Source organism: Hermetia illucens, chromosome 4 (assembly GCF_905115235.1).
Source record: "Hermetia illucens chromosome 4, iHerIll2.2.curated.20191125, whole genome shotgun sequence".
NCBI classification, from domain to species: domain Eukaryota; kingdom Metazoa; phylum Arthropoda; class Insecta; order Diptera; family Stratiomyidae; genus Hermetia; species Hermetia illucens.
The window spans coordinates 161,811,245-161,837,260 of NC_051852.1; the positions used below are offsets into that span (position 1 = coordinate 161,811,245).

General features: G+C 44.5%; 1 protein-coding gene across 1 annotated transcript; it reads left to right on the plus strand.

Moving 5' to 3' along the window:
* Positions 1-112: 112 nt before the first annotated feature.
* On the plus strand, positions 113-25,522 carry LOC119653726. Its single transcript, XM_038058634.1, has 6 exons — positions 113-934; positions 1,300-1,419; positions 10,947-11,151; positions 11,220-11,412; positions 11,483-12,632; positions 23,267-25,522. The coding sequence occupies exons 2-6, from the start codon at positions 1,302-1,304 to the stop codon at positions 25,015-25,017; spliced, it is 3,417 nt and encodes a 1,138-aa protein (XP_037914562.1). The 5' UTR covers positions 113-934; positions 1,300-1,301; the 3' UTR covers positions 25,018-25,522.
* The last annotated feature ends 494 nt before the right edge of the window (positions 25,523-26,016 follow it).

A 26,016-nucleotide genomic window follows, 5' to 3' on the forward strand; every position in this document is an offset into this window, starting at 1 on the left:
ATGACATTTCTTATTTGGAATTTAAAAAAATGCGATCCCGCCTCTACCAACTGAAAGTTGCTGCAACATATACTGAACTAGTCTGTATTTGACGTTACTGGGAGAGGAATGTCAGAGGGAGTTTTCGTGGCAACCAATTGATGCGATTTGCATTTTAGTGTGGAGGATTACTGCTTGCTAGCACGTTATTCGCGCGGTGCATGCATTGCTCTCGGTTGAGCTGGTTTAGGCAACGCATGAATTCAAGGCAAGAAAACATCCCTCTCGAAAGTGCATCTTGCGCGGGATTTCTCAACCTCCAATGGTTTCGGGCGTTTGGCATACGCGAGTAAAGACCGATCCACGGGATCGCACCGCGCTGATAGGCTTTTGACGTCGCATGGTTGGCAATCGCCGAGTAGCATATTGACATAAAGTGCAGTTGTATGATGTGCGGGTAAAGCAGTGCGCGAGTAGTGCGCCCCTTGCAGCGCACGGGACACACATACACGTATACTGTCGGGTGGCTGTTGTACATGTAGGAGTGCTGTGTCGTCGCTGAAATCGGTCGGTTCGGTACACGGCACGGCGAGTGGCGAAGTTGACGGAAAGCGAAAACGATTTGCCTCGTTCGAGAAGAAAACGTCTCGTGAAAATTGCGTTTCAATTTGTCCCCGTTCCAATTATTTCCGCGAGATTAACATTGTCCGCGGTTGTGTGTCTGGCGGAAACCGAACGTGGGCAAAAAACTATAAAAGACGCGAAAAGGACTTTGAAATCGGTGGTCGAGCGATCGGGCCGAGAGCAGACGGTGAGCAAGTGGGACGAATTCCGGTCGCTGCCGTCGCCGGGGCGCAGTGCTATCACATTGCAGTAGTCAGGGATTTTAGGAATTTCGTACGTGCGGTTGTCGGAGCTTTCGTTGTCACTTTGAAGGAAATTGTTCGTGTGGAAGGTAACGTGCGGTTCGGGCCTGGTGGCTGTGATGGGGCTCGTGAACATTCTGGCGAGGCTGCGTGATTGGAAAGTTCAATTTTGCACGGTGGCTTGGCAGCTCTATTTTGGGGCCCCAAGTGGCTGCGTATCTGGCCCGCGCCTCTGCGACGTGCGGCCTTGGGGGCTGACGTGTTTAGTTGGTGGAGTCCGCCGCTTTCGGACCGGGGAGATGGTGTGGATGCGTTGCGGGGCGTCGGCGTACGTTGCGAGCGAAAAAATTTAATTTTTCTGAAACTGGAATCGCGTCAGTCACGACAGAATCACGACTCGTCGTTCATTTTTGTGTGGCACAATTCATTTATTTTTATTTCGGTTTTCCGGCAGATATGTGGACTCCGCAGTATGATATAATCGTCGAGACGCTAACGGGATCTGAGTTCGAGGTGACGGTGACAGACAAGGACACAATCGGCTACATAAAATCTCGGATACAGAAATATGAAGGTATGTTGTCAACTGTGGGGTCTTGCACGTCTGGCGCAATTCGTATGATGTTGCGGAGAGCGTTACTGACTTTCGCATTTGGTTTTGTTTTGGCATCTACGGCTCTGACAAGTTTCCACTAGGTAGCTGCAAGTGGTCTCCATTCAACCCCCTCACTATCCACTCCAATTTGCTCCAAAAGCCTCGATCTCCTTCAAATAAACACCCGGATCTCTTCAGTTTCACCTAATATTTTCGTGATAAATCTTCCCAACATCGCCTAATCACCAAACCAATAAGTGTGAGTAATGTCGAAGTTGTGCTTCTCCATTCAGCAACAAATCACACTTTCTGGCTTGATTAATTTCGCTCGCACGCTCCGAATGAGGCCTTGCATTCTTGTCATGTTATTACGTCGTTTAAATTCTTAATTTGGTAAAAAGTGTCTACGGCAGAGACTGCGGCGGCCGTACGAGAGCGAAGCCACGGTTGATAAAAAGCAAAGATGAGAAACCTAAATTTAACCTGTGAGACGAATGGCGATTAGGAAGAAGCAGCCAAACCAGCTAAAATTGTGATGGCAAGGGCGTGTGAGATGCGGCAATTTCGGTGACACATTGCGTGCAATGTTGTCAAGTTCTGTCCGCCTTGTCCGTAAGTCGATAACTGATGCCTTTGTTGTCTCTAATATTCAATCCCGTTCTAGAGTAATATCAAATGCATTTTAGTAATGAATGAGCTGCTGTGTCAAGTATTCTTTGTAAATGCTCGCGGAGAGTTAGTTCGACATTCAATTGTTTGGTGTGTTCGTTGGAGCATCGAACAAAGATAACCTCGGAGCTCAAAGTTCTATCTGCGCTTTCGAGACAAGCAATGGAAAATCAAATCGCAAATTAAATTGGTTGAAATAACCTGAAAGGCTTTAGTTGATTTAGTTCCCTTCTAACCATATTGTTCAATGCACTAAAAGGGTTTGTTGCCTTCAACAAATGTTCGCCCTTCTGCCTCCTTTGTCATCTTGTTTGTTTGTTTGATAAAAGGCGCTCTTACTGAGTAGTTACTAGCAGCCTTTCCTAATCCTCAATGCACTAAGTGTGCAGTTCACTATGTTTTGTCAATTTTCCATCGAAACGTGGCTGCAGGAGTAGCGATGGAAACGCAAACGTCTGAATTGAATTTTGTCTCCTGATATTCCTTTATCTGAACTGCATCAATAATAATAATAATCGTTGGCGCAACAATCCATGTTGGATCAGGGCCTTGAAGTGTGTTAAAGCACTTCATTCAAGATCGTAACGGTACACTAGGAGGCAATGTGGTCAGCATTGCGCTCGCCCGAGATTATTACCCTGATTTGACTCAGGTACTCATTCACAGCTGAGTCGACTGGTATCCGACGTCCAATCACGATACAAATTCCACTGCCACCAGCGAGATTTGTAAAAAAAACGTATAATTTTAAATTTTGACGAATATCTTTATTATCCGCTACAAAGTACTCACCTTGTTAGGCTATACATTGATGCCAACGCAAAATCCAATTGTCCATACACTTTTCATAGGCCTGTTTAAGTATGGTTTTCAGCTCTCGCAGCAAATTTTCCCTTATGACTTCAGTCGTCACAAATCTCGTTCCTCTTAATGTCAACTTGAGTCTGAGAAACAGGAAAAATCACACTCATATCTGGAGGATACTGTGCTTGGTTAATGAAGTAGTACGAAATTCGGCACCAGTATGATAACTAAAGGCACAATTCTGGAAAGTTTGAATGCAATTCAACTATTACTATCATAATTATAGAAGGTTAAATTTTTCTGAATTTATTGTAGTTTAGCATTTGTGACGTCATCATCATGAACTGATTGTAGAAACATGAAAAAGTATGTTTTTAAGGTTCTACCCATTTATTCAACAAACACCGAGAAGGTCGAGAGAAAGAGTGTTAAAAGAGTCGGATGGCGTCGAATTTATATCCTTGCCGATCCACATAGTGACGTTATTTTGTTGAGCATATCAGCTGTTGAAAGGCGTTGCCATGTTGGTGCTGTCATGTCATTACCATGTCGTTACACTGCTCCCTCCTGAGTAGTTTTGACGGTTAACGGCTGGAAAACTACGTATCGAATATTACTCGCCTCTCACTCGCTGGTTTCGCTCTTGGTCCTGCATACGTTTCCGTTGGATCAGATGTTACTTCGAAATAGGCAGGTTTTAGTCGCTCGACGCTGATATTTGTTGCTTTGCCCTGAATTTCCATTTTAAAAACGTTGTCGGAAAGTCTTTCTAACACCTTATATAGTCCTTCGTACGGATGCTCTAGCGGCATCTTCACTCGATCAATCCGCACGGACACGTGTGAGCATGTAGAAAGATCCTTGTGGGCGAACACCTTCCTTCTATTATGTTGAGAGATTGGCGTTGCACGAACTTGCGTCATATGGTGACGAAATTTCTCAACGAAGAATTTCGGATCGGGAGGCATTTCCTCGTCAAGAAAGAACTCTCCAGGAATGCGAATCGTTGTCCCATAGACTAGGTCAGCAGCTGTTGCGCCAATATCCTCCTTAACGCTTGTACGAAGACCGAGCAAAACCGTTGGCAACACTTCGACCCATTCACGGTTGTTGTGGCACATAATAGCTGCTTTCATCGATCGGTGCCATCGCTCAATCAATCCGTTAGAAGCAGGATGTTATGCAGTGGTTCGAATCTTTTTGCAACCCACTAAGTGCGTCAGCGACTGGAAGATCAAGGATTCGAACTGGGATCCTTGGTCCGATGTTAATATAGTAGGTGCGTCTGCGATAACATCTGCCGTAATTGATCGTATCGGAACCGCTTCAGGCCATTTCGTAAATCTATCGATCATAGTCAATACATACGAGTGACCTTGTGATTGGTTTGCGGTCCGACAATATCGATATGTACGTGACTGAATCTCGTGTCCGGCATATCGATTTGGCCATGCGATGGTTTTGCATGTCGTCCAATCTTACTTCGTTGACACGCTAGACATGTTCGTGCCCACTCGAGAATGTCCTTGGACATACTAGGTCAGACATATTTTCGGCAAATTAGCTTCTTCGTGACGCGTCCGCTTGGATGAGATAGTCGGTGAGTAATCTCAAATATTCTCCTCCTGAGAAGTATTGGGATATACGGCCGTATTTGGGAAGTTGACACGTCGCAGTACAACATTGTATCCTTGTCGTCAACTCACAACTTTTTCAAATCCAAGGTCGTTTCAGAACGCAATAGATGTTGGAGTTCCTCATTGTTTCGTTGCGCTGTAGCTAATTCTTCGGGCGTTATGGCAACCGGCAATGTAACAGCACTAATTCGGGACAAGGCGTCTGCTGTAACGTTTTCCTCGCCAGTGACGTATATGATATTGGTCGAGAATTGGCCGATATAGTCCAGTTGCCTTAATTGCCGTGGACTAGCTTTATCGGCTTTCTGTTGGAAGGCAAACGTTATCGGCTTATGATCGGTTTTGATTAATAACGTCCGTTATTAATCAAAACCGACCTTCGACCATGTAGCGAAAAAACTTGACTGCACTGTAGATTGCTTGGAGTTCTCGATCGTAAGTGCTGTACCTACGTTGTGTATCGGAGAACTTCTTCGAAAAGAAACCGAGCGGTTCCCAAACATCGTTGTTCCACTGTTCGAGAACTGCTCCCATAGCCGTGTCCGATGCGTCTGATTTGATGGCCAATGGTGCATTCTCAATGGGATGTCGTAGTAACGCAGCGTTGGCAATTTGCTGTTTGCACTTTTCAAATGAGACATCTGCTCGTGGATTCCATTCGATTTTGTGTTTATCCCGTTTCCTTGCACCAATGAGATACTCGTGGAGAGGTGCTTGAATTTCGGCTGCATTCTGCAACGATTTTCTATAGAAATTAACAGCTCCTAGAAATCATCGCAAATCGGCAATTGTTGATGGTTTTCCGAATTCAAAATGGTTTCCACTCGTCCTGGAAGGGGCTTGATACCATTTTCGCTCACCAAATATCCTAAATATTCGGCAGAAGATGTTCCAAAGCTGCATTTATCGACATTGATGGATAATCCGTATTCACGGAGTCGATTAAATATCGTCAATAAGTGTCAGTTTGTGCGCAAAATCACTAAGGTGAGCGATGGGATACTTATCTGGGACGGTGATAGCGTTCAAACGCCGATAATCTCCACATGATCTCCATTGTCCGTTTTTCTTCCGTACCAAGTGTAACGGGCTCGCCCATGGGCTACTCGATGGTTGGCAAACTCCCTGTTGTAGCATGTAGTCAAATTCGGCCTTTGCTTCGCGCAGTTTTTCGGGCGTTAATCGTCTGGGTCGGTCAGAAACAGGCGGTCCTTTAGTCAGGATATGGTGGTAGATATCATGAGCCATCACCTTCGCTCCGTCAGATGGAATTGTGATGTCGACAAAATCTCTCAGAATGTCATGATAACTTTCGCTAGACTTCAGTGTTGTCATACCACAAGTTATGGTGTCGGTGAGCTTTGCGATGCAGGATAAGTTGGCCTTTTCGTCGATTATCTTCCTCCTGCGTAGGTCGACTAATAAGCCATAATGGTGCAGCAAATCGACACCGATTATTGGTTGTCGAACATTCGCTAAAACGAACCTCCAGGTAAACGGTCGTCGTAAGCCGAGGTCGAGCGTTATGATGCGATGTCCATATGTTTTGATCGGCGTATTGTTGGCGGCATAAAGCTGAAATTGCATTGGCGTGTGCTGATTTTTGTTTTTAGGCAAAACTGAAATATCAGCACCGGTATCCACCAGTAAATGCATGCCGCTTTTCCGATCGAGTACTAATAATCGGCTGGGTTTACTGTGAGAGGAGTCGTCCTCGACCGCCGAAATTCGGGACGACGAATTTAGTTTTCCGAAGTCGTGGAATTATTTTGCCACTTACATGGCGGTCGGCAATTACGCGCTTGATTCCCAAATCGTTGATGAAAGAAGCAAAACCCTCGATTCCGTGAACCTGATCTTTGCCTTCTGGTGCTCCGTTGTTTGGATCGGGACCGGTTGCGTGTCGTGATTTCCAGTCGGTCAATTCGGCTCAACATTTGCTCCAAGACATCATTTTCCGTGGACGCCTTCTGAACAGTGGAAATGCAAGGCAGTTGTTGCATCTCGATCATTAAATCCGCCATTTTCGCCAATTTATCGACGTCTGCTTCGTTAGAAATCGCTAACACCATTCGAATATTTTCGGGCAATTGCTCAAGTAGCAACGATCTTAGCATGGCGTCAGTTACCTGCTCTCCGCCAGTGTTTCGCAAGTCCTGCAGGTAATGCGATGATCTCTTTCCTTCCAAATTCTTTCCTTGGAAAAGTCGTCGTAGCTTGGATTCGGCGGACTCTGCAAATGCTGCCAATGTCCTCTCCTTCACGGCTTCGTACTTATTTGTTGTCGGAGGATTGCGTGCTATCGAGATCACATGCGGAAGGATTTCCGGCTCGGCAAATTGTATCACGTACTTAAATCTGGTTTCGTCCGACGTGATGTGATTAGTGTGGAACGCAGCCTCTACCTGCTCAAACCAAAATGCCGGGTCGGGTCGATAAAATGACGGAAATTTTTGTATGCGTGCCGCTTCCACGAATACGCCTGCTGGTCGATTAGCTATCGGCGGCAGGAAATCACTCTGAAGGGATGTTTTCGGCGTCTCTGGCGATTTGGATTCAGTGGCCATTTTGAAACTCGCGCTTGGTGTCGATTAAACGTATGGAAATTTAAGATCACTGCACTTTTTATTTTAACTCTAGTCGTCGAGGTCACCAATGTAGAAACATGAAAAAGTATGTTTTTAAGGTTCTACCCATTTATTCAACAAACACCGAGAAGGTCGAGAGAAAGAGTGTTAAAAGAGTCGGATGGCGTCGAATTTATATCCTTGCCGATCCACATAGTGACGTTACTTTGTTGAGCATATCAGCTGTTGAAAGGCGTTGCCATGTTGGTGCTGTCATGTCATTACTATCTCGCTACATGATCTCAAGTCACACGCCATCTAGTGAATGGCAACCGCACTAATTTATGCAGCAGCTTGCTCTACTTCAGTAGATGTCAGGTTCATGACCAATCCATCAGTCTAGGTGCAAACCTGGCGCTTTCGAAAAATAATTGATGTCCTTGTCGAGCTTCGAATTAAGCAAAGTAGAGCGAAATGTCACCTGTAGTCGGTTTCCGTCACGGTGCTCCTCAGGGTGGAGGCACGAGGCAACGTCTGAGGAGATCACCTCCACCCTGCGATCGAAACCGACTAGCCACCAACATTTTTTGCGATTGAAATGCGCTTCAGCTCTCTCCATAATTCTTCAAGATGCTCGCAGCACTCCTCTACTGTTCTGCGCCAAATACCTTTGGGGTGGCCCCATTCATCGGCCATCTTGGGAGAGTGGATTTCACTGTATAGCGTGGCCCACAATGCGATTGTTGCCCCGTCTTAAGTGATCTTCAAGTTCATAAGGAATTCAAATATCGAGCTTGTTTATGCATCCAAACTTTTTAAGTGAAAGTGTACATTGACTAACCTTTAATGTGAGAACAAATCACAAAGGTGGGAGGGAGAAGGTTGGAGGTAGTCAATGCAGGAGCCGATCAAGCTTCCGAGATGTTCTTTAATGCGATCTTGACGATCGTCCCCTTCTTCCATTCTCTGGGAAAGGTCTCGAATTCTCTGCGAGAAGACCGCCAAGCCCAGCACCTTTACTCCGTTTGAGGGCATTGATGATTGAAATCTTTTCTCTTCTGCTTGGAGGAACAGTCTGTATCCGCATTTTAGGGTGACTAACCATTTCATCCACAAGAGGAGAAACTTCATCGAATCTCATACGGTTAAGAACCGTGGTGAAGTGTTCTTTTTACCTCTTCATTCTGTTCATCATCGTGGATGAGAAGTCGACCGTTGACGTCCTGCTCAGGACCATGGAAAGATTTGCGACAACATACAAGCTTTTTTGTGATGCGGTATATATTCCTGAAATCATTGCGATCTTCGGTATCTTCCGCCTCCCTGACCAGGGCAACAGCAAATTCTTTTGTCACGGTGCATACTACGCTAAACTTTTCGGGATTTCGCTCGGTATTGGAGTTCGAGCGCGTTACGCTCAGTCGTTACGTCAGTAGAGCCTTCAACCCCTTCCGTTCATTGATTCACTTCCACGATTCCGCACTCCCTTCGGGACGTAGCCGACAAACTGTGTAGTATCCGAGAAAAGAGCACTTTTGATGGCGGCTCAATGCTCATCGATTTTCCCAGGTGGGTTACTCAGTATACCTGCCGTCCGATGAGCAAGATAGCTCTCTCACTGCCGAGTGACAGCTGGGCCATGCAAGCGTTCCATGTTGAACTTAACGCATCGCAGCTCTCTAACCCCCCCAACAGGAAGTGACGGACGCAACACTTAAGCGACCTTCAGATGGTGATCCCCTTCAAGGCCGATGTCAGCGCCTCTCTTGTTATGCACATCCAGGATACAACTCCTAAATCTACTGCGTCAGTCAATTGAAATACAACTGAACGTATGGCAGGCTCTGTTCCCGAACAATATGACAACACTGACACGGCGGTGGAAGTTGCAGAAATCCACGAACAGAATCGTGTGAGATATATTAACACACTAACGAGTTTCGAAAACTTGAATAATATTTCAGTATGTTGGTTCCACTCCATAAGAATCCTTCTTTCGAGGAGGAAGTGCACCAGCGAAACCCGTTGTCTAGAATGTAGCAGGTGTCACCATGCTTTGCCGCACCAGAAAAAGGATATAAAGACCAAAAACACGAGTAAGCAACACTTGTCAGGTGTGCTATTGACAACAGATCCGGGTCGCAATGAAAGAAGCATTATTCTTTGTGCTTTATTCGACCCGAAATTGCAAGCATTGTTGATTTTCTCAAAGATGACGTAACATTCAAAACATTAGCATAAACATCAGAAATTAGCGGTGTATGTGCAGCTGCTGTTCGGAAGTTCGTTATCTTAATGGCTGCTTCTAATTTCCAATTTATGTTCTACCAAAATGTGGAAGTCTACGGAATTGCCGCACATTGCGTTCGTCTGGGTTAGGACAAATCACATATTTCGTATTTATTTGCTGAAATGCTCTTTTCGAACCACTTCGTGAATGATAGGAACGATACAACTAGGTCGCCGTTTTGGACGTTTTACCCTTATAGCAAACTTCAGTTTTGCTTTTACCTTGTGTCCAAGAGGTGTGTTCTTCATGGGATGTAAATTGATAGGCAGAAGAGGCTTTTGAGCGGCCACAGTTTCTTGAGCTCGTTTATTCCTCGCTTTTGATACCTGTGTTGAAACGCAACAGCGCGTCTCTTTCCGCTTAGACGTAACCTTAACCCCATGAAACACCCACTAGGAGACCAATCACTATAAACGAGCCGAACGCATATGAGAGAGGAATTCTCCTGAAACATGTGGTGGTTCAAATGGTACCAGTATACCCTTGGTAAGGTTTCGTGACCTAAAAACACTTCACCCGTGCAGACTGGGGTTTCATTGTCCTGATTAAGCCTTGGAGCATTCGCTTACTACATTACGGCCATAGTAAGTACAGCATTTCCTGGTGTCACCACATGGAGGTTCTTGGCCAATCGGTTTTGGTTTGGCCGACAGGGTTTTCCTCACTGCACCTCGTGGCGGACTACCGGGGCCCCGCTGTTAGGAGTCCGGCGATGGGTACAATCTGTGCCCCGCTAGCAATTGTTAAGGTTGGAATTTACTTGCACTACTTAGTAGCAGCGCACCTTAGATAGTGAAGGCTCGCCACCTGCGCCAAGTCAATTTGGCTCGCCTATGCCAAGATTTGATCGCGAGAGCTCTTGTGCGAGACGGGTGCAAATGCATTTAAGAATATGGCGATCTACACGGGGCACTGGTCTATAAGAGACCATGTCGCCAGACTCGGCATACCTTACAATTCACATTGCCTTAGTTGCTTAGAAGAAAGAAATCCTAAGGCACTTTCTTTGCGATTGTGCAACTCTAGCTATAGCCAGGCTTTGGAAACTAGGTAAACCATTCTTTGAGGACCTCAGAGGATGATTTACAAATTCTCTATGCTTGCTGCCATCTTTCTGGCATAATCATTATTTCGCGCTCATAGAACTTCTGATCTTTGTTGGCAAAAAATTGATCCAACATTTTCTTGATGTCCTCCTTCTTAACAAAGGTTTTGCTAACTTAAAAAAAACAATTGTAGAGTCCGAGACAGAAAGGTACCAACCTCGGATAATATATTGGGCTGCACCGGCCTCACTTCTGAACGGGACAGAGGCTTAATTTTATTGATCAATTCTACATTGTAGATGTTAGTTTAGTCCAAAGTCTTTTCACTGTTCATAAAGTCTTGCTATCCTTACCTAATCCGTTTGTCCTAGTGTTTGCAGGAGTTGCCGCTTACCAAATTTCATTCTGTTTGGATGTAGAAAAAATTAATCGAATCCGTTTCTACTTGGTTCGCCTAGTAAATGTCACTACATATTTTCTTGATTATTTACAGGAATTCCTATCGGTCAGCAGCATCTTCTTTACAATCACAAAGAACTGAATGATGCAACCGAAATGAAAGATATTCCACTGGGGAATGGATCGCGTCTAAAATTAGTCCTTGATATGAAAGGCGGTCCGGTATCAGCTCGGCGAGTGATTAATTTACCGGATTGCGATAATTGGTTTGACATTAGTGATGTTCTGAACACAACAAGGTAACTTGAATAATAACTAACATGAAGTGGTCGCTTGAATTACTAACTATGCTGTTTTCTCATACTAGGCATGATCCTCTGACGATATCGACACCAGGATTTAAATTCTTGCTTTGTAAAGATAAAAAGAGCTTTCACCGTATTATGAAATTTCGATCAGATCGTAAAAACTACGGAACAACAAAGACGAACGAAACCCCCAATTCCACATCGGATACTCAAGATGACCAGTGGGTAAAGGATAACTTACAGACACTTGAGGTAAGCAGCTGTGCACCTTGTTGGAGAAAATGAGGTTCACTAATTGATACTAATATTGCGTGTATTACAGAAAATGCATCAGCTGCGTTCAAAACTGGATTTAAAGAAGAAGCTGAAAGGTAACAATTCAAAACCGAAGAAAAATTCAAATTCAGTGTCATCGGTACCAGGCACAATGTCACAACAGGAAAATATAGATCGAAACAGGGAAGTGCAATTATCGAGTATTGACCAACAAACAGAAGTGAATCCTCACGGACCAGTTGTTAAACCAAAACCGGCTAAAAAAATCGATTGTAGTGTGCGTGAAACCACCTCGGCAGAATATCAGACAGCAATAATCTCGCAATTGATGCAGTCTGATCGAATAGGGAATTTATGTGATAATTTCATTGAAGAAGAGAAAAAGTCATGTGGTGCAGTAAACAAGTTCGGTTTGAACAAAACAATCAATCCAATTGCTCATAGACTGCCACCACCCCTACCACAAACAAAATCAAATTACGAGAAATTATTCCAAATGCACGCTTTATCACCTCCTCTTTTATCATATAATTTGCTTGGTAAAACCTCCGATAGTAACGATACCCATGGGAAATTGCCTGCACACTCCACGAACTTGGTGAAAAGCAGCGCTGGTAATTTGGCAATAAATCGACCCAAGCGTAAGTCCACAAATAATTGTTACGAAGAAGTACGATCGAAATTGCGTGAGAATATACGACGAAATCGTTCATTCAAAACAATTAACACAAACAATTCAAATAGCGATGAATTAATTAATCGCCCACTGACCACAAACAATTCGATAACATCAATTCTGGACCATTTGTTTGCGAGTTCATACAATTGTGGTGGTGGTGGGGAGAAAAGAAGCACTTCGAAGTCGGTTCAAGATCTGGTAGAGAAATTTGCCAGTTATCAACAACAAAATGACACGGGAACGCCTCCAAAGGTTGTTGGTGCTGATTTGTCGTCGAAAGCTGTTGGTATCGAACATGAACGTGAAATGCGCTTACCGAAACGTGCTAATTGTTTGAACGCATCACCGGTATCGAATGGATTTGAGAATAAACTTTTCATAGATAGGCAACAAACAATTGGACTGAATTCTGTTGACTCCTCTGGCTGTGCGTCCGATTTCAAATTGGAAAATGGTGGCTCAACGACAAATAGTGCCTTGGATGGATCATTTAGATTGTATAAAATGTCTGCAGAAGGTATGTTAATGTTTCCTTAGATTGAATTTCATGGACATAATTTTCATTTGTTGTTGGACAATATCGTATTAGTTATGCAAGTATGAGGCCACCGTTTTTAGGGGTAAAGAATTCATTTCCATTATAAACTTTATTTAAGTAAAATTTCTAAGTTCGCATTCACTGTCGGAACCGACCAAATGGGGAGCAGCTTGTTCCCACTTTTACGGCTCCCTCTTGTTGAGCTGAGCACCCAAACAATCAAAAAAGTAAATGACGACGGCTACGGTTTCATCCAGGGCAGAGGCAACTCATCAGACGTTACCCTTATTGTTCGACAGTTCGGCTGCTCCACGCGGTTGGATAACCGCTAGTCACCTCAGCCGTGTTTTACGACTAGCCGCGACATTCGACCATGTCTGACGTACCGAATAGACGGCTGTCCGCTAGGGCGTATGAGCCCTTATATGCTTGCACCGCACAATTCTAAATTACTTTCCGCTGTTGAATTTCCAGTATAAATTTTTCCGTGTCGAAATTCATGCCTGTCAAGTCCACATGTACTCTCTGGCCGTTGATCGAGGAGTACAACTGCCACGGTGCGTATAGTCAGTTTGGTGGCTGGCGTTGGTCTTCATTCAACCGCCGCGATTGAAATTTTGTTGCGGTCTAGTACGTACTAGTATGCGCAGTTGCATATTGCCATAAAAAAGCAGGCCCTTAGTGAAACTTGATTGTAAGGACGTACGCACTTGCGGCCAGCCGTTTAGGCGGTTGCTCGGCGCGGCTAACCGCCAGACGCGGTTAATATGGCTAGCGGTTGTCCAACCGTGTAACTATGGGTCTTCTAGTTCATATGACACCCATATTCTTTCTTTTTGTATCTTGCCCATTTAATATCAAGTCACGTTTAGCTGATCAACAATCTGTTGTTGCGTCTGAACATTATCAAACAAGGCATTATCGAGTACAAAGGTGATAAATAGTTTAAATAAAACCCTCCAATCCTATTTTTTTCGTTCATCACGGAGGGTAGATTTTTTTAAACTATGAAAATGCGGGAGCTTACAAAGCAACGCAGCTAACGTAATTGAGGAAGTGGTGAACGAGGACGTTTTTCTGTGGGTGGGATGTTTTGGGGTAGGATAGCGTTTTGTTGGACTGATTTTCCCAAACGCGGGCTGGTTTCCTTGCGTTCCTTGTATGTACCAGGGTTCAGTACGGTGTTGGAGAGGCGGTTGTGGAGATATTGCGTGTGTAGGGTGAGGATTCTTTCGCGGGGGGACCTGTTCAGTTCGCGGATTTCGGAGAGGAGGTGAGAGGATTGCGGAGAGTATCTATTTAGGTTAGGATGTCGTCGGGCAGGGTGATTAGATGGCGGTAGTTTAAGGGAGAGGTTGGGATCAGTTGCTTCGGTGTATTGATCGACCGTTAGGTCAATGGAGTCGTTGGGAACTGTACAGTTGGATAGGAGTAAGAGAGGTTGAAGTTTGGTTTTGAGGGCCAGGTTGATGTGTTTCCAGTTTGCGTGCTGGAAGTCGGGAACGACTCTGTCCGGGAGTTTGATGCGAAGGATTATGGCATCATGGTCGCCGGGGACGGTTTCGAGGAAGGGAAAGGTGTTGGGGTTGAGAATAACAGCCAGGATATTGCTAATCAGGAAGTGGTCTGGGTAGGTATGGTAGTGCGATCTGTTGTAGGTTGGAAGGACTGGGCTGAAATGGGCTAGGTTGATTGTGGGATTTGAGGTTGCAAGGAAAAGGTGGAGCTGGTCCCCGTTCTGGTTCGACCGTGCATCGAACCAGGACGGGTGTCCGGCATTGAGGTCTCCACCGATAATCAGGGACCATTGTTTACCGGGAGGGCAGCGTTGAGAAGCCCAGAGGGAATTGATGAGAAGAAAGTCGTCATTGTCGAGGAATTCGTTGGGACAGTAAACAGAGGCGAAGAAGGCCAAGGTTGATTGGGATTCGAAGGAAATTAGTGTGGTTTGGATTGATTTGAAAATATTGGGAAGTGGGTTGATTTGCGTGATTAGCCGCTCTAGTCCGGAAGAGGTTGAAGTTGGGAAAGGAAGGATTATATATATAGTTCAACCTAGTTTCACATAGAACTACAGTACTGGGCAAAAAAATCCGATCATTAAGAAAATCTGATTTTTAAGAAAAAAATATCGAGCTGGTAAAAAAAGTAAATATGAGGGTTTTTGTGTATTGATATTTTGCAAAAAAACTATGTAAAATTTTTCAGGAGGGACTTTTATTTAAAATTAGTCTACTAGTCTACGAAAAATAGATAAATTTGGTTTATGTTTCATATCAATCACAAAACTCGTCGTATCACAATAATTTTTTTGTTTACTTAATAACTAAACAAACTGATAAATGTTGAATTAGTATTTCGTTGCACCACCTTTTTTCTTCATTACGGCTCTAATCCTCGCTGGTATTGATGAAATAAGATTTTGCAGAATATGTCGGTCAAATTCATCATTCCACATCCTTAAGAGGATTAAATCAAGCTCATGTTGGCTTTTCGTCTTCTGAGCAGCTGACCAGAAACTTGCGCACCTCCAAAGCAAAAAAAGGTTAAATAATTGGAAAACCTTTAATATTTGCTGCCATCTGGGTTCGGGACGACGTTCGACTTCGTGTTCTTGCCGAAGGCCGGGGGGACGGATTTGTCTGGATCCGGTGTTTAGGGATAACGTTTTTTAGCGTTTACCTGACGCCGAATGAGTCGATTCCGGACTTTCAGCGCCGGCTTGATGCTCTGGAGGACGCCGTTTCGAGCACGGAGGGACGAATCCTGGTTGGCGGTGATTTTAATGCCAGGGCTCTTGAATGGGACATGCCTCAATCAGACTCCAGAGGGAAACGGATTCTGGAAATGGCGGCGAGAACCGGGCTCGTAATTTTAAACACCGGATCCACGCCAACGTTTCGGCGCCCAGGTTGTGAAGGAAGCATTCCCGACATCACTTTTGCGTCGGAATCTCTGGCATCATCGGTGGACGGGTGGCGAGTCCTAGAAGACTTCTCGGCAAGTGATCATCAGTACATTGCGTTCGAAGTGTTTGACGCTACTTGCCGGCGAGCACCAACACGACGTTCCCCCTGCATGTGGAATGTCGCGAAGGTGAACATCGGAAGGTTCGTCGAAGCTCTTGGAGCAGGTGGGGCCGCGCTGGGGGGGGCACTCCGGGGGGTGGTGGTGTCGCAGCTGACACCGTCGTAAATTCAGTGATGAATCTGATAACGACGCGACAAGTCTTCTATGTACTGGTGGACGGCGGAAATTGCCGACCTACGGAAGGAGTGTCATAAGCTCCGCCGTTTGGCACAACGTTTGTACGCCAACGAGGAGGCATGCGCCATAAAGGCACAATATAGATCAGCAAAAAGAAGACTCCGCAGCGCTATAAATAAACGCAAAGCTCGCGGCTGGCAAAATCTTGTTAATGAGGTGAATGATGACCCGTGGGGACTTGGCTATAATCTTGTCACTTGGAAAATCGGGGTTCTGCGGAAGCCCTGCATATTGAGCACCGACCAGATGGACCGGATTGTGCGGGCATTGTTTCCCAGACACCCTGTACGGGTTGATGTAAACAGCGCGGAAACCTTCGTGGATTGCCCCCTTTTCACAATGGGAGAACTCGAAGAAGCGGTTCTCACTATGAAAAACAGGAAGGCGCCAGGTCCTGATGGCATCCCGGCAGAAGTTTACAAACTGGTGTTCCGCCAACGGCCAGAATTGCTGCTCGAAGCGTTCAACGCGTGCTTGAAGGAGGGCATTTTTTCTTCTCGCTGGAAAGTGGCTAGACTCGCGTTGATCAGTGAGGGTAAACGAGACCCGGAGCTCCCGTCTGCATACCGACCGCTGTGTATGCTTGACACGGCCGGAAAAGTGCTCGAGAAACTCATCAGGGGTAGACTCGCTGAAGCAATCCGTGCTGCCGGGGACTTATCCGCAAGGCAGTTCGGGTTCAGAAGAGGGAAATCTACAGTGGATGCTATTATGGAGGTCGCAGATGCTTTTAATCGAGCCGGGGCACACAGCCGCCGATCTCGACGGATAGTGCTCCTCATAACGCTTGATGTCAGAAATGCCTTCTATTCCGTAAGATGGACAGATATGCTAGGCACACTAGAGAACTCCTTTCACGTGCCAAGCTATCTCTTGCGGATATTGAGGGATTATCTGAAAGACCGCTCCCTGTTCTATGAGACGCTAGAGGGTCAGAGGAGGATGGAAATCACGTCGGGAGTAGCGCAGGGATCCATCCTAGGGCCGGACCTCTGGAACGCTTCCTACGATAGTCTGCTGAGACTCGATATGCCTGAAGAGTCGCGCCTGGTCGGTTATGCAGATGACGTTGCGGCACTTGTTGCCGGACGTACTGTTGAACAGGCGCAAAGCAGACTTGGCATATTGATGCGACGCGTAAGCGGATGGATGACTGCTCACGGTTTCAACCTTGCGCTGGAAAAAACCGAAGTAGTCATCCTGACCAGAAGGAGAATCCCGACCTTGCGTCCCATATCGATCGGCGAGTTGACTATAGAGTCAAAACCAGCGATTAAATACCTTGGCTTAATGCTCGACTCGAAGATGAGCTTCTTCGAGCAAATCAAAGCAGCAGCGGACAGGGCTGCAGCAGGAGTCGCGGCCTTGAGTCGGCTAATGGCGAATGTCGGCGGCCCTATATCAACTAGGAGACGTCTCCTCATGGGAGCAACGCAGTCCGTCCTTCTCTATGGTTCGGAGGTATGGGCTGATGCCCTTGACAAGGAGGTGCATCGTAAACGCCTCGCTCAAGTGCAGAGGCGGGGAGCTTTGCGAGTGGCGTCTGCTTATCGCACCGTCTCCGAACCGGCTGTGATGGTGATTGCTGGAGTGATCCCCGTTGCCCTCCTTGCCAAGGAGCGCAAAGCTATCTATCGCCGTAAGAGCGAAAACTTAAAGAGAAGTGGTTGTCCGTGAAGAACGTCAACGCACCCTTAACGAGTGGCAACTTTCTTGGCAAAATGAGCCAAGGGGCAAGTGGACTGCGCGGCTCATCGACAAATTAGACCCGTGGTTGAACAGAAAGGACGGTGAGATTGATTACTTCCTTACCCAACTTCTAAGTGGGCATGGAGGTTTTCAGTCTTACCTGCACAGGGTTGGGAAAGCGCGATCTCCTGATTGTGTGTTCTGCAATAGAGTGGCGGATGACGCTGAACACACCTTCTTCTCTTGCGAGAGGTGGGACGGGCTCCGCCAGCGGCTTTATGCAGACACAGGGGAGCTCTCTCCGGACAACATTGTCAGAGAGATGCTGAAGAGTGCTGGCAGCTGGAATCGTATTGCGCATTATGTTCGGGCTCTTCTACTACGAAGAAGATTGAACTCGACCGGCAGAGGGATCGGACGGTAAAGGGTTTCCTGAACTAACAACTCCCTTCCTCCCCTCCCCTCCCATTGGTGAAAGGAATTCCCTGACTTGAAGGCTCCCAAAGCCGGGAGAGCGGGAGGGCTAGCCCGAAGTAAGGTGTCAAACGGTTCCAGGCTAGTTCTCTGATGACAGGGAGGTGTTTAGGTGGTAGTCGGCCAGCGTGCTGTTGCGGGAGTCCAACACTCTGTGCGTAAAAGCATTCACCTACCCTACTCCAAAAAAAAAAAAAAATTAGTGCCCACAAGTTTTCTATGGGGTTTAAATCCATGCTGTTCCCGGCCCAAGTCAGCTGCTCTACTGACCAGAAACTTGCGCACCTCCAAAGCAAAAAAAGTTTAAATAATTGGAAAACCTTTAATATTTCTTATAAAACAGCTGGGGAAAATAAAAAAAATACTACTTACAATACGGGGCCTGTGAAAGATCGCAGAATTGTCCACTTAAATACCGATATCGCTCTTCAATACAAAGTATCAGATGCTCCTCCAAGATTCGTGTATAGGCTGTACCATTGACTGTTTCATCAATTAATGAAAGTCCTTTCACACCATAAAACGAAAAGCAACCCCAGATCATCCTGCTCACCCGCTGGTGTACTGTAATCTGAATACACTGAATCGCTCACCTGATCTTCTCCATAAGCGATGGATCCCATCCGACCCTAAAATATTAAATTGGAATTCATCGGAGAATATTACAGTTTGCCATTGTTTCAGGGTCCAATTTTCGTGGTCCTTTGCCCATAAATAGCGATGCTCCATTCTTCCATTTAAAAGTGTCCTTTGCGAGACGTGGGACCATGAAATCCGCCCTCTCTGAGCCTCTGACGAACCATTGATGCATCAACTTTTTTCCCAATGGAATCCTTGAGCTCTTTTTTAATGTCCGATGAACTTTTAAACCGATCTCGTCTTCCAGAACCTTGTTTCCGGGCAGTGCACCCACTGGGCCGGAATTTTTTTTAAAAAGTCACTTCAAAAATTTACCACTGCGACAAACTACAATCTAACGGGACAAATACTTCACATTTGCTTGTCAATTCAAATTAAAATAACGAACTTACGCGAGATTAAGTAGGGCGCACTTAACCGATCGGATTTTTTTTGCCCATTATTATCGGATTTGTGCTCGCCAAGGAAAAGCTCGAACTCATGTCTGTGGGCTCGTTAGTTAAAGTTCAACCCGATTATCTTAACGTCCATTAATGGATACCAAGATACCGACCATTGAGTTGAACATTTGCAAGAATTCTTGCGATTTCCTGGCAAACTCAAGGAAGTCTGGATTGGAGATGGTGGTGGGTTGGTTCACGCGGTTGTGTGCACGGGAAGAGGTTCCGCTTTGTGCGGCGTCGGCGAAGGACACAGACGGACGGGTGAAGGCTGGATTTGTGATAGGGCGACCAGCGAGGCGAGAGAGGGTGGGTTAGAGGCGCAGGTTTTTATGCGTTTCTCCTTGCCACCACCTGGACAAACCGTGGGCACTTTCTGTAGTTGGTGGGGTCGTTGCCCCCACAGTTAACGCACTTCGGTGCCTGCTCGACCGTTTTGGCGCATTCGTCAGGGTCGTGTAGATGGTTACATTTAACGCACGCAAAGATGACAGTTGGTGACCGCGTGTCCGATGCGCTGGCAATTTTTGCATTGTAGCACTTGCTTACTTTTTAAGGTTTTGTGTAAACACAAAACCTTATTAAAATCGGTTTACCGTCTGTCTGTCTGTCTGTCTGTCTGTCTGTCTGTCTGTCTGTCTGTCTGTCTGTCTGTCTGTCTGTCTGTCTGTCTGTCTGTCTGTCTGTCTGTCTGTCTGTCTGTCTGTCTGTCTGTCTGTCTGTCTGTCTGTCTGTCTGTCTGTCTGTCTGTCTGTCTGTCTGTCTGTCTGTCTGTCTGTCTGTCTGTCTGTCTGTCTGTCTGTCTGTCTGTCTGTCTGTCTGTCTGTCTGTCTGTCTGTCTGTCTGTCTGTCTGTCTGTCTGTCTGTCTGTCTGTCTGTCTGTCTGTCTGTCTGTCTGTCTGTCTGTCTGTCTGTCTGTCTGTCTGTCTGTCTGTCTGTCTGTCTGTCTGTCTGTCTGTCTGTCTGTCTGTCTGTCTGTCTGTCTGTCTGTCTGTCTTTTTTTTTTTTTTTTTTTTTTTTTTTTTTTTTTTTTTTTTTTTTTTTTTTTCCGATGGAAGGTGGAAAGCTTCAAAAGCTACCGCAGGCTCCTGCCACACGGTTATGTGGGACTCTTACCCACTAAAACCACCTCCTTCTCCTTCCACTCTCCCCGCGGGACTCCCATTTGGTATTACGTCGCGGGGCTGGATCAGAATTTATTCTGCGCTCATGTCAACATTCGTGTTCCTCTCGCGTTCATTCTTTCGGATGACTTCCTCCTGCCTAAGCTTCTTTCCGATGGCTGTAATAACTTTTTCAACTTCGGTCCATATCCCCTTGGCTTTCACCATAAGCTCCATGATATTTTCAGGTGTAAAGTGCTCCCCGGTTGTAGCTTCTAATGTAGCCCTTTGGGTTTCGAATCTGGGGCAGTGAAAAAAGAGATGTTCTGCGTCCTCTGGAATGTTCTGTCTGTCTGTCTGTCTGTCTGTCTGTCTGTCTGTCTGTCTGTCTGTCTGTCTGTCTGTCTGTCTGTCTGTCTGTCTGTCTGTCTGTCTGTCTGTCTGTCTGTCTGTCTGTCTGTCTGTCTGTCTGTCTGTCTGTCTGTCTGTCTGTCTGTCTGTCTGTCTGTCTGTCTGTCTGTCTGTCTGTCTGTCTGTCTGTCTGTCTGTCTGTCTGTCTGTCTGTCTGTCTGTCTGTCTGTCTGTCTGTCTGTCTGTCTGTCTGTCTGTCTGTCTGTCTGTCTGTCTGTCTGTCTGTCTGTCTGTCTGTCTGTCTGTCTGTCTGTCTGTCTGTCTGTCTGTCTGTCTGTCTGTCTGTCTGTCTGTCTGTCTGTCTGTCTGTCTGTCTGTCTGTCTGTCTGTCTGTCTGTCTGTCTGTCTGTCTGTCTGTCTGTCTGTCTGTCTGTCTGTCTGTCTGTCTGTCTGTCTGTCTGTCTGTCTGTCTGTCTGTCTGTCTGTCTGTCTGTCTGTCTGTCTGTCTGTCTGTCTGTCTGTCTGTCTGTCTGTCTGTCTGTCTGTCTGTCTGTCTGTCTGTCTGTCTGTCTGTCTGTCTGTCTGTCTGTCTGTCTGTCTGTCTGTCTGTCTGTCTGTCTGTCTGTCTGTCTGTCTGTCTGTCTGTCTGTCTGTCTGTCTGTCTGTCTGTCTGTCTGTCTGTCTGTCTGTCTGTCTGTCTGTCTGTCTGTCTGTCTGTCTGTCTGTCTGTCTGTCTGTCTGTCTGTCTGTCTGTCTGTCTGTCTGTCTGTCTGTCTGTCTGTCTGTCTGTCTGTCTGTCTGTCTGTCTGTCTGTCTGTCTGTCTGTCTGTCTGTCTGTCTGTCTGTCTGTCTGTCTGTCTGTCTGTCTGTCTGTCTGTCTGTCTGTCTGTCTGTCTGTCTGTCTGTCTGTCTGTCTGTCTGTCTGTCTGTCTGTCTGTCTGTCTGTCTGTCTGTCTGTCTGTCTGTCTGTCTGTCTGTCTGTCTGTCTGTCTGTCTGTCTGTCCGTCACACGCATTTTTCTCGGAAACGGTTATAGCGATTAACACCAAATTTGGTAGAAAGGTGGGAACTGTGAACGCTCACGCATACAGTGAGTTACATCCTCGTACGTCGAATTTAAGGGGGGGTCCCCATACATGCAAAAGGGGGGTGTAATTTTTTTTTTCATCAAATATAGTCATGTGGGGTATCAAATTAAAGGTCTCGGTCAGTACTTTTCAAAAACGGTCTTAGTTTTGACATTTGTTGGAAATGTGGGGAGTGCGGGGGATTGAAAGTGACCATTCCTTTACGGGGGCCATTCTCAGAAACTACCCAACCGAAAAATCTGAAAAAAATCGAGAGGCTGCCACTATATGGTGCCTGGGCTCCGAAATACCTTCCACACTGATATCTGCACAAATAAAGTTAATAATAGTATATTACTATAATTTTTAGTAATTCGCTGCAAAACCCCCCTTAAGTTCATGCTAGGACCACCAAATTTCGCAACAATATAGGGTGTAACATAGAGCATGATGTTACCAGTTTGGTGCAAATCGCACTATTACTAACAAAGTTATAATACGTCAAAGTTGTCGCTTCTTTGCAAATTAAAGGCTATAAATTCAATATCATCCGAAAGTGGATACTCTCACATAATATATATATTACGTGCTACGTACTAAGAAATACACAAAACCTTTCGTACCTGAAGCGTCCAGCTTCCGGTTTCCCGACTTGTTATATGTTCGAAGCGGACAATCATGTGTTGTATGGCCTTTACTTCGCGTAACTTGTTTTTGCCTAGGTTGTCGCAAAGGGTTTAGCGTGCAGGGTACTTGATACTCCCTGAGCGTTCAATCCTTCGACGATCTTCTGAGGGGAGAACGTCGTATCAAGGCCTCGGAGGATGAGGTTGGTCATCTTCTCAGACGGGAGGGTGTATGTGAAGAATTTAGTGTTCTCCACAAGGATTCGTGGTTGAGTAATCTTCCGGTGATAATCTGATTTCTTGATCAGGTAGTTGTGAGGGAGTGCGCGGGATATGGATTGTTTAATTGATTTGAAAGTATCCGGGGTTTCAACTACAACGAGTGGAGGTATTTTTCGACAAAGTAGTGACAGGTGGTAATCGCTCCATTTATATATAATCGCAAACACGACATGAGTGCGAATTATATTGAAATGAAATCCGTCGTAAGTTCAGAGCTAAATCAGGCCGAAGTGAATTTTTTTATTGAGGATGCTGGGAGTCCTGAGTCCACATCCTCTCCCAGGGCAGAGGTAAGGCAGCGTCTGATGAGTTACCTCTACCCTGGACGACACCGTCAGTTCTTGAATAACTAGAGTGTTTAACACAAAAAAAAGGAGTCCGTGGTCCACAAGAGAGGAAGTAAATTGCTTCCCAAGTGGTCCGGTCCGTCGTCAAGTGGGTGTGGACTCAGGACTCCCAGCATCCTCATTAAAAATATAAAAATTGTTTTTCCTTCTTTCATAAAAATTGAATTAGGATACGTATTTAACGTACAAAATAAAGTTAATCAAACGGCGAAGTCATACTTGCAGAACTATATAAACTGATTACTTCATAAACTATAGAAATACATGCGTTGTGAATAGAAAACATCCCATTGCAACTCTAATTCCTGTGTATGACTTTTCATTACAGTGAAAAGTAAATATGAATTGCCTAAGCTTCTAATACGTGAAGATTCACCAGTAGAATCATTTCATTCATCTGATCCACAACTAGAAACTCTTACAATACGTGGCGAGTCACCGAAAAATGTGTTAGAGAGTTATCCAAAATTAACAACAACCGGCTCGGCTGTTGATTCGACAGCATGTGATAGGGAACCGAAAACAAGCAATTCAATTATAGAAACCCCATGGAATCCACGCCATCATTCAGATTTAAGTTTAAATAATTTAGAATTAAATTTTTTGAATGAAGAATTTACAGATTTGGAGACTGATCGAACGTCAACGATGACAACGACTGATAATTGTTTACAGACTAGTGGTGGTCCATTTTTGAAAATTGCATCAAATTTAGATATAAATAACAGTAATTGGAATACAACAGCTGAATTAGATGATCGACAGTCACAACCGTCAGCGACGTCGTTGAATTTCATCAATGGTGATTTAACGTCTAGTGACGATGAGGAGGATGTTTTCAACTCAAGCTGTTGTACGTTGCACAGTGATTCAAAATCAAAATCAATAGAATTGAATGAGTTTCGGATGATGTTTGGAAGTAGCCCGACTTTACTTAATACTAACTATAATCCTGTAACTCATACTTCACGACTGGACGCGGTACCTATTCAATATCGTCGTGGCTACTCGAATTTGAATGACGCTTGCCTTTCAAGTAGCACTTCTGATCTAGAGCTATTCAATGGTGTTAGGAAGAAAAATTCATCAAAAAGTGCAAGCCAGGAGTTACCGTCATCATTTTCCCGACATCGGACCACAAATGGATCTTTAGATTTCGTTCGTAGCTATGAGAATTTAGATCGAACAAAAATTCTAAGAATGAAGAATGAACGTCATAGAAATGCGGTTGGGAGTTGTTTTCCAGATTTGAAACCGTTTTGGGACAATACGGGTGGTAATGAGAAACGCGAGAGCACAGCTGTACGGAATCAGCTATCGCGAGAACGACTACAAGAGGAGAGTAGTTGTGATGAACCTTATCCTTTCTCAAATTTGACCTATGATGACCTTATTAGAGGCTGTATGGATAATAGTAGTGCCCGGTCATTGAATAAATGTCTTCCAATTGGGTATCCGTCCGATGAAAGTATATTCAATATGAATCTGGACCGCTTCACCGATGATTTCAACTTGCTGTCCATGAGTGACCGGTTGTCAAATTCAAGTGCAAACAATAGTAGAGATGCAAGTCGCAGTTCATTAATATTATCGGAATTAGACATTGATAATAATTCAGTAGCGGTTAAAAAGCCTTCAACATCAGTGATCATTAAACCCACGAAGATTCCGATATCTGCAACAGGAAATAGTGCTCCAATGGCGCCCCAAAAATCGTCACATCACACTTCTACAGTGATTGTTAAACCGACGAAAATTCCTATCTCTGCTATAACAGTATCACAATCCTTACCAACAACAAATACGACATTATCAACTACAACAACAATGACATTCGTATCGATAACAGATTCGACACCCGCGAAAAAATCTACCCCCGGAGGGAAATTGCGCTGTGCCGAGTGTAATAAAAAGTTGGGTTTGATAATGGTCATGAAATGTCATTGTGAGAAAGTATTTTGCCCACAGCATCGTTACGCTGAAGCACATAATTGTTCCTATAATTTCAAGTCGGAAGGCAAAAAGATTTTAACACGCGAAAATCCTTTAGTGGTAGCTCAAAAGCTACCGAAAATTTAAACTAAATCACAAAGAACTTTGGGCATAGTCTTAATTTTTACACTTTATTGTAATTTTTAAAGGACACTTGTTTGGAATTGGTGGACTTTCTATAATTTTTAGAGGATATATTTTTGGAAGCGTTAGAGAGAGTAGTTTAGTTCCCCCGAGCGCGTGTGCATTATTTCACATGTTGTTCAGTGTCGTGACATTTTATTCTTTCTGTATTTACGGATTTTGCCCAATAGTAATTGTACGATAATTTTAAATCACTTTGCACCAAGATTGAGACAAAATAAAAATCGTTGTAAAGATTAATCGAATTCGAAATCAAACCATATATATATATATATGAAAAACGCTATACAACTTATAGATTTGTGATAATATTTTTTCTTTGGTTTTTAAGCGAGGGAGGGAGGGAGGAAGAAAATTGCTCGATGGAAGAAGTTAAAAAAAAAACGGGAGAGAAACTATTTGGTTTTTTGTTTTTTAATTTTCATTTTTTTCCCCTAAAAGAAAGAGATTATTTCTCTTTCAAATAATATTTGTCTTTTTTCTGGAGCTTTCATCTTTCTATCTAGTTCAAATAAATATAAATGTGTATGGGACGTGAACGACACATATATGGCCTTCCTATATTATATATATACATATGTATCAATGTAATTACATTTTATGTGTAGTCATTAGGATGTAATCAATTAGCAATACGAAGGTAATATCCGTACAGTTGCTACTCAGAACTATCCAAAAATTATTTTTTTATGAAAATGTTAGGTTTACATGAATGACAATGAGAGTGGTACTGTTAAGACCGATTGGATCTGTACGAAAAATGAAAATTAATTGAATAATTGCTCTAGTGACTTGGCGTTGGCAGTAATCTTCAAAAATCGAAAGTTTTCGAAATTATCTAGATTTGAGACTGCACTTGAAGATGTTTCATAAACTATTTATGTGTATTTATTATCTTTTTTTCTATTTATTTTTGTTTTTTCTGTTTTAGTAATTCTATAA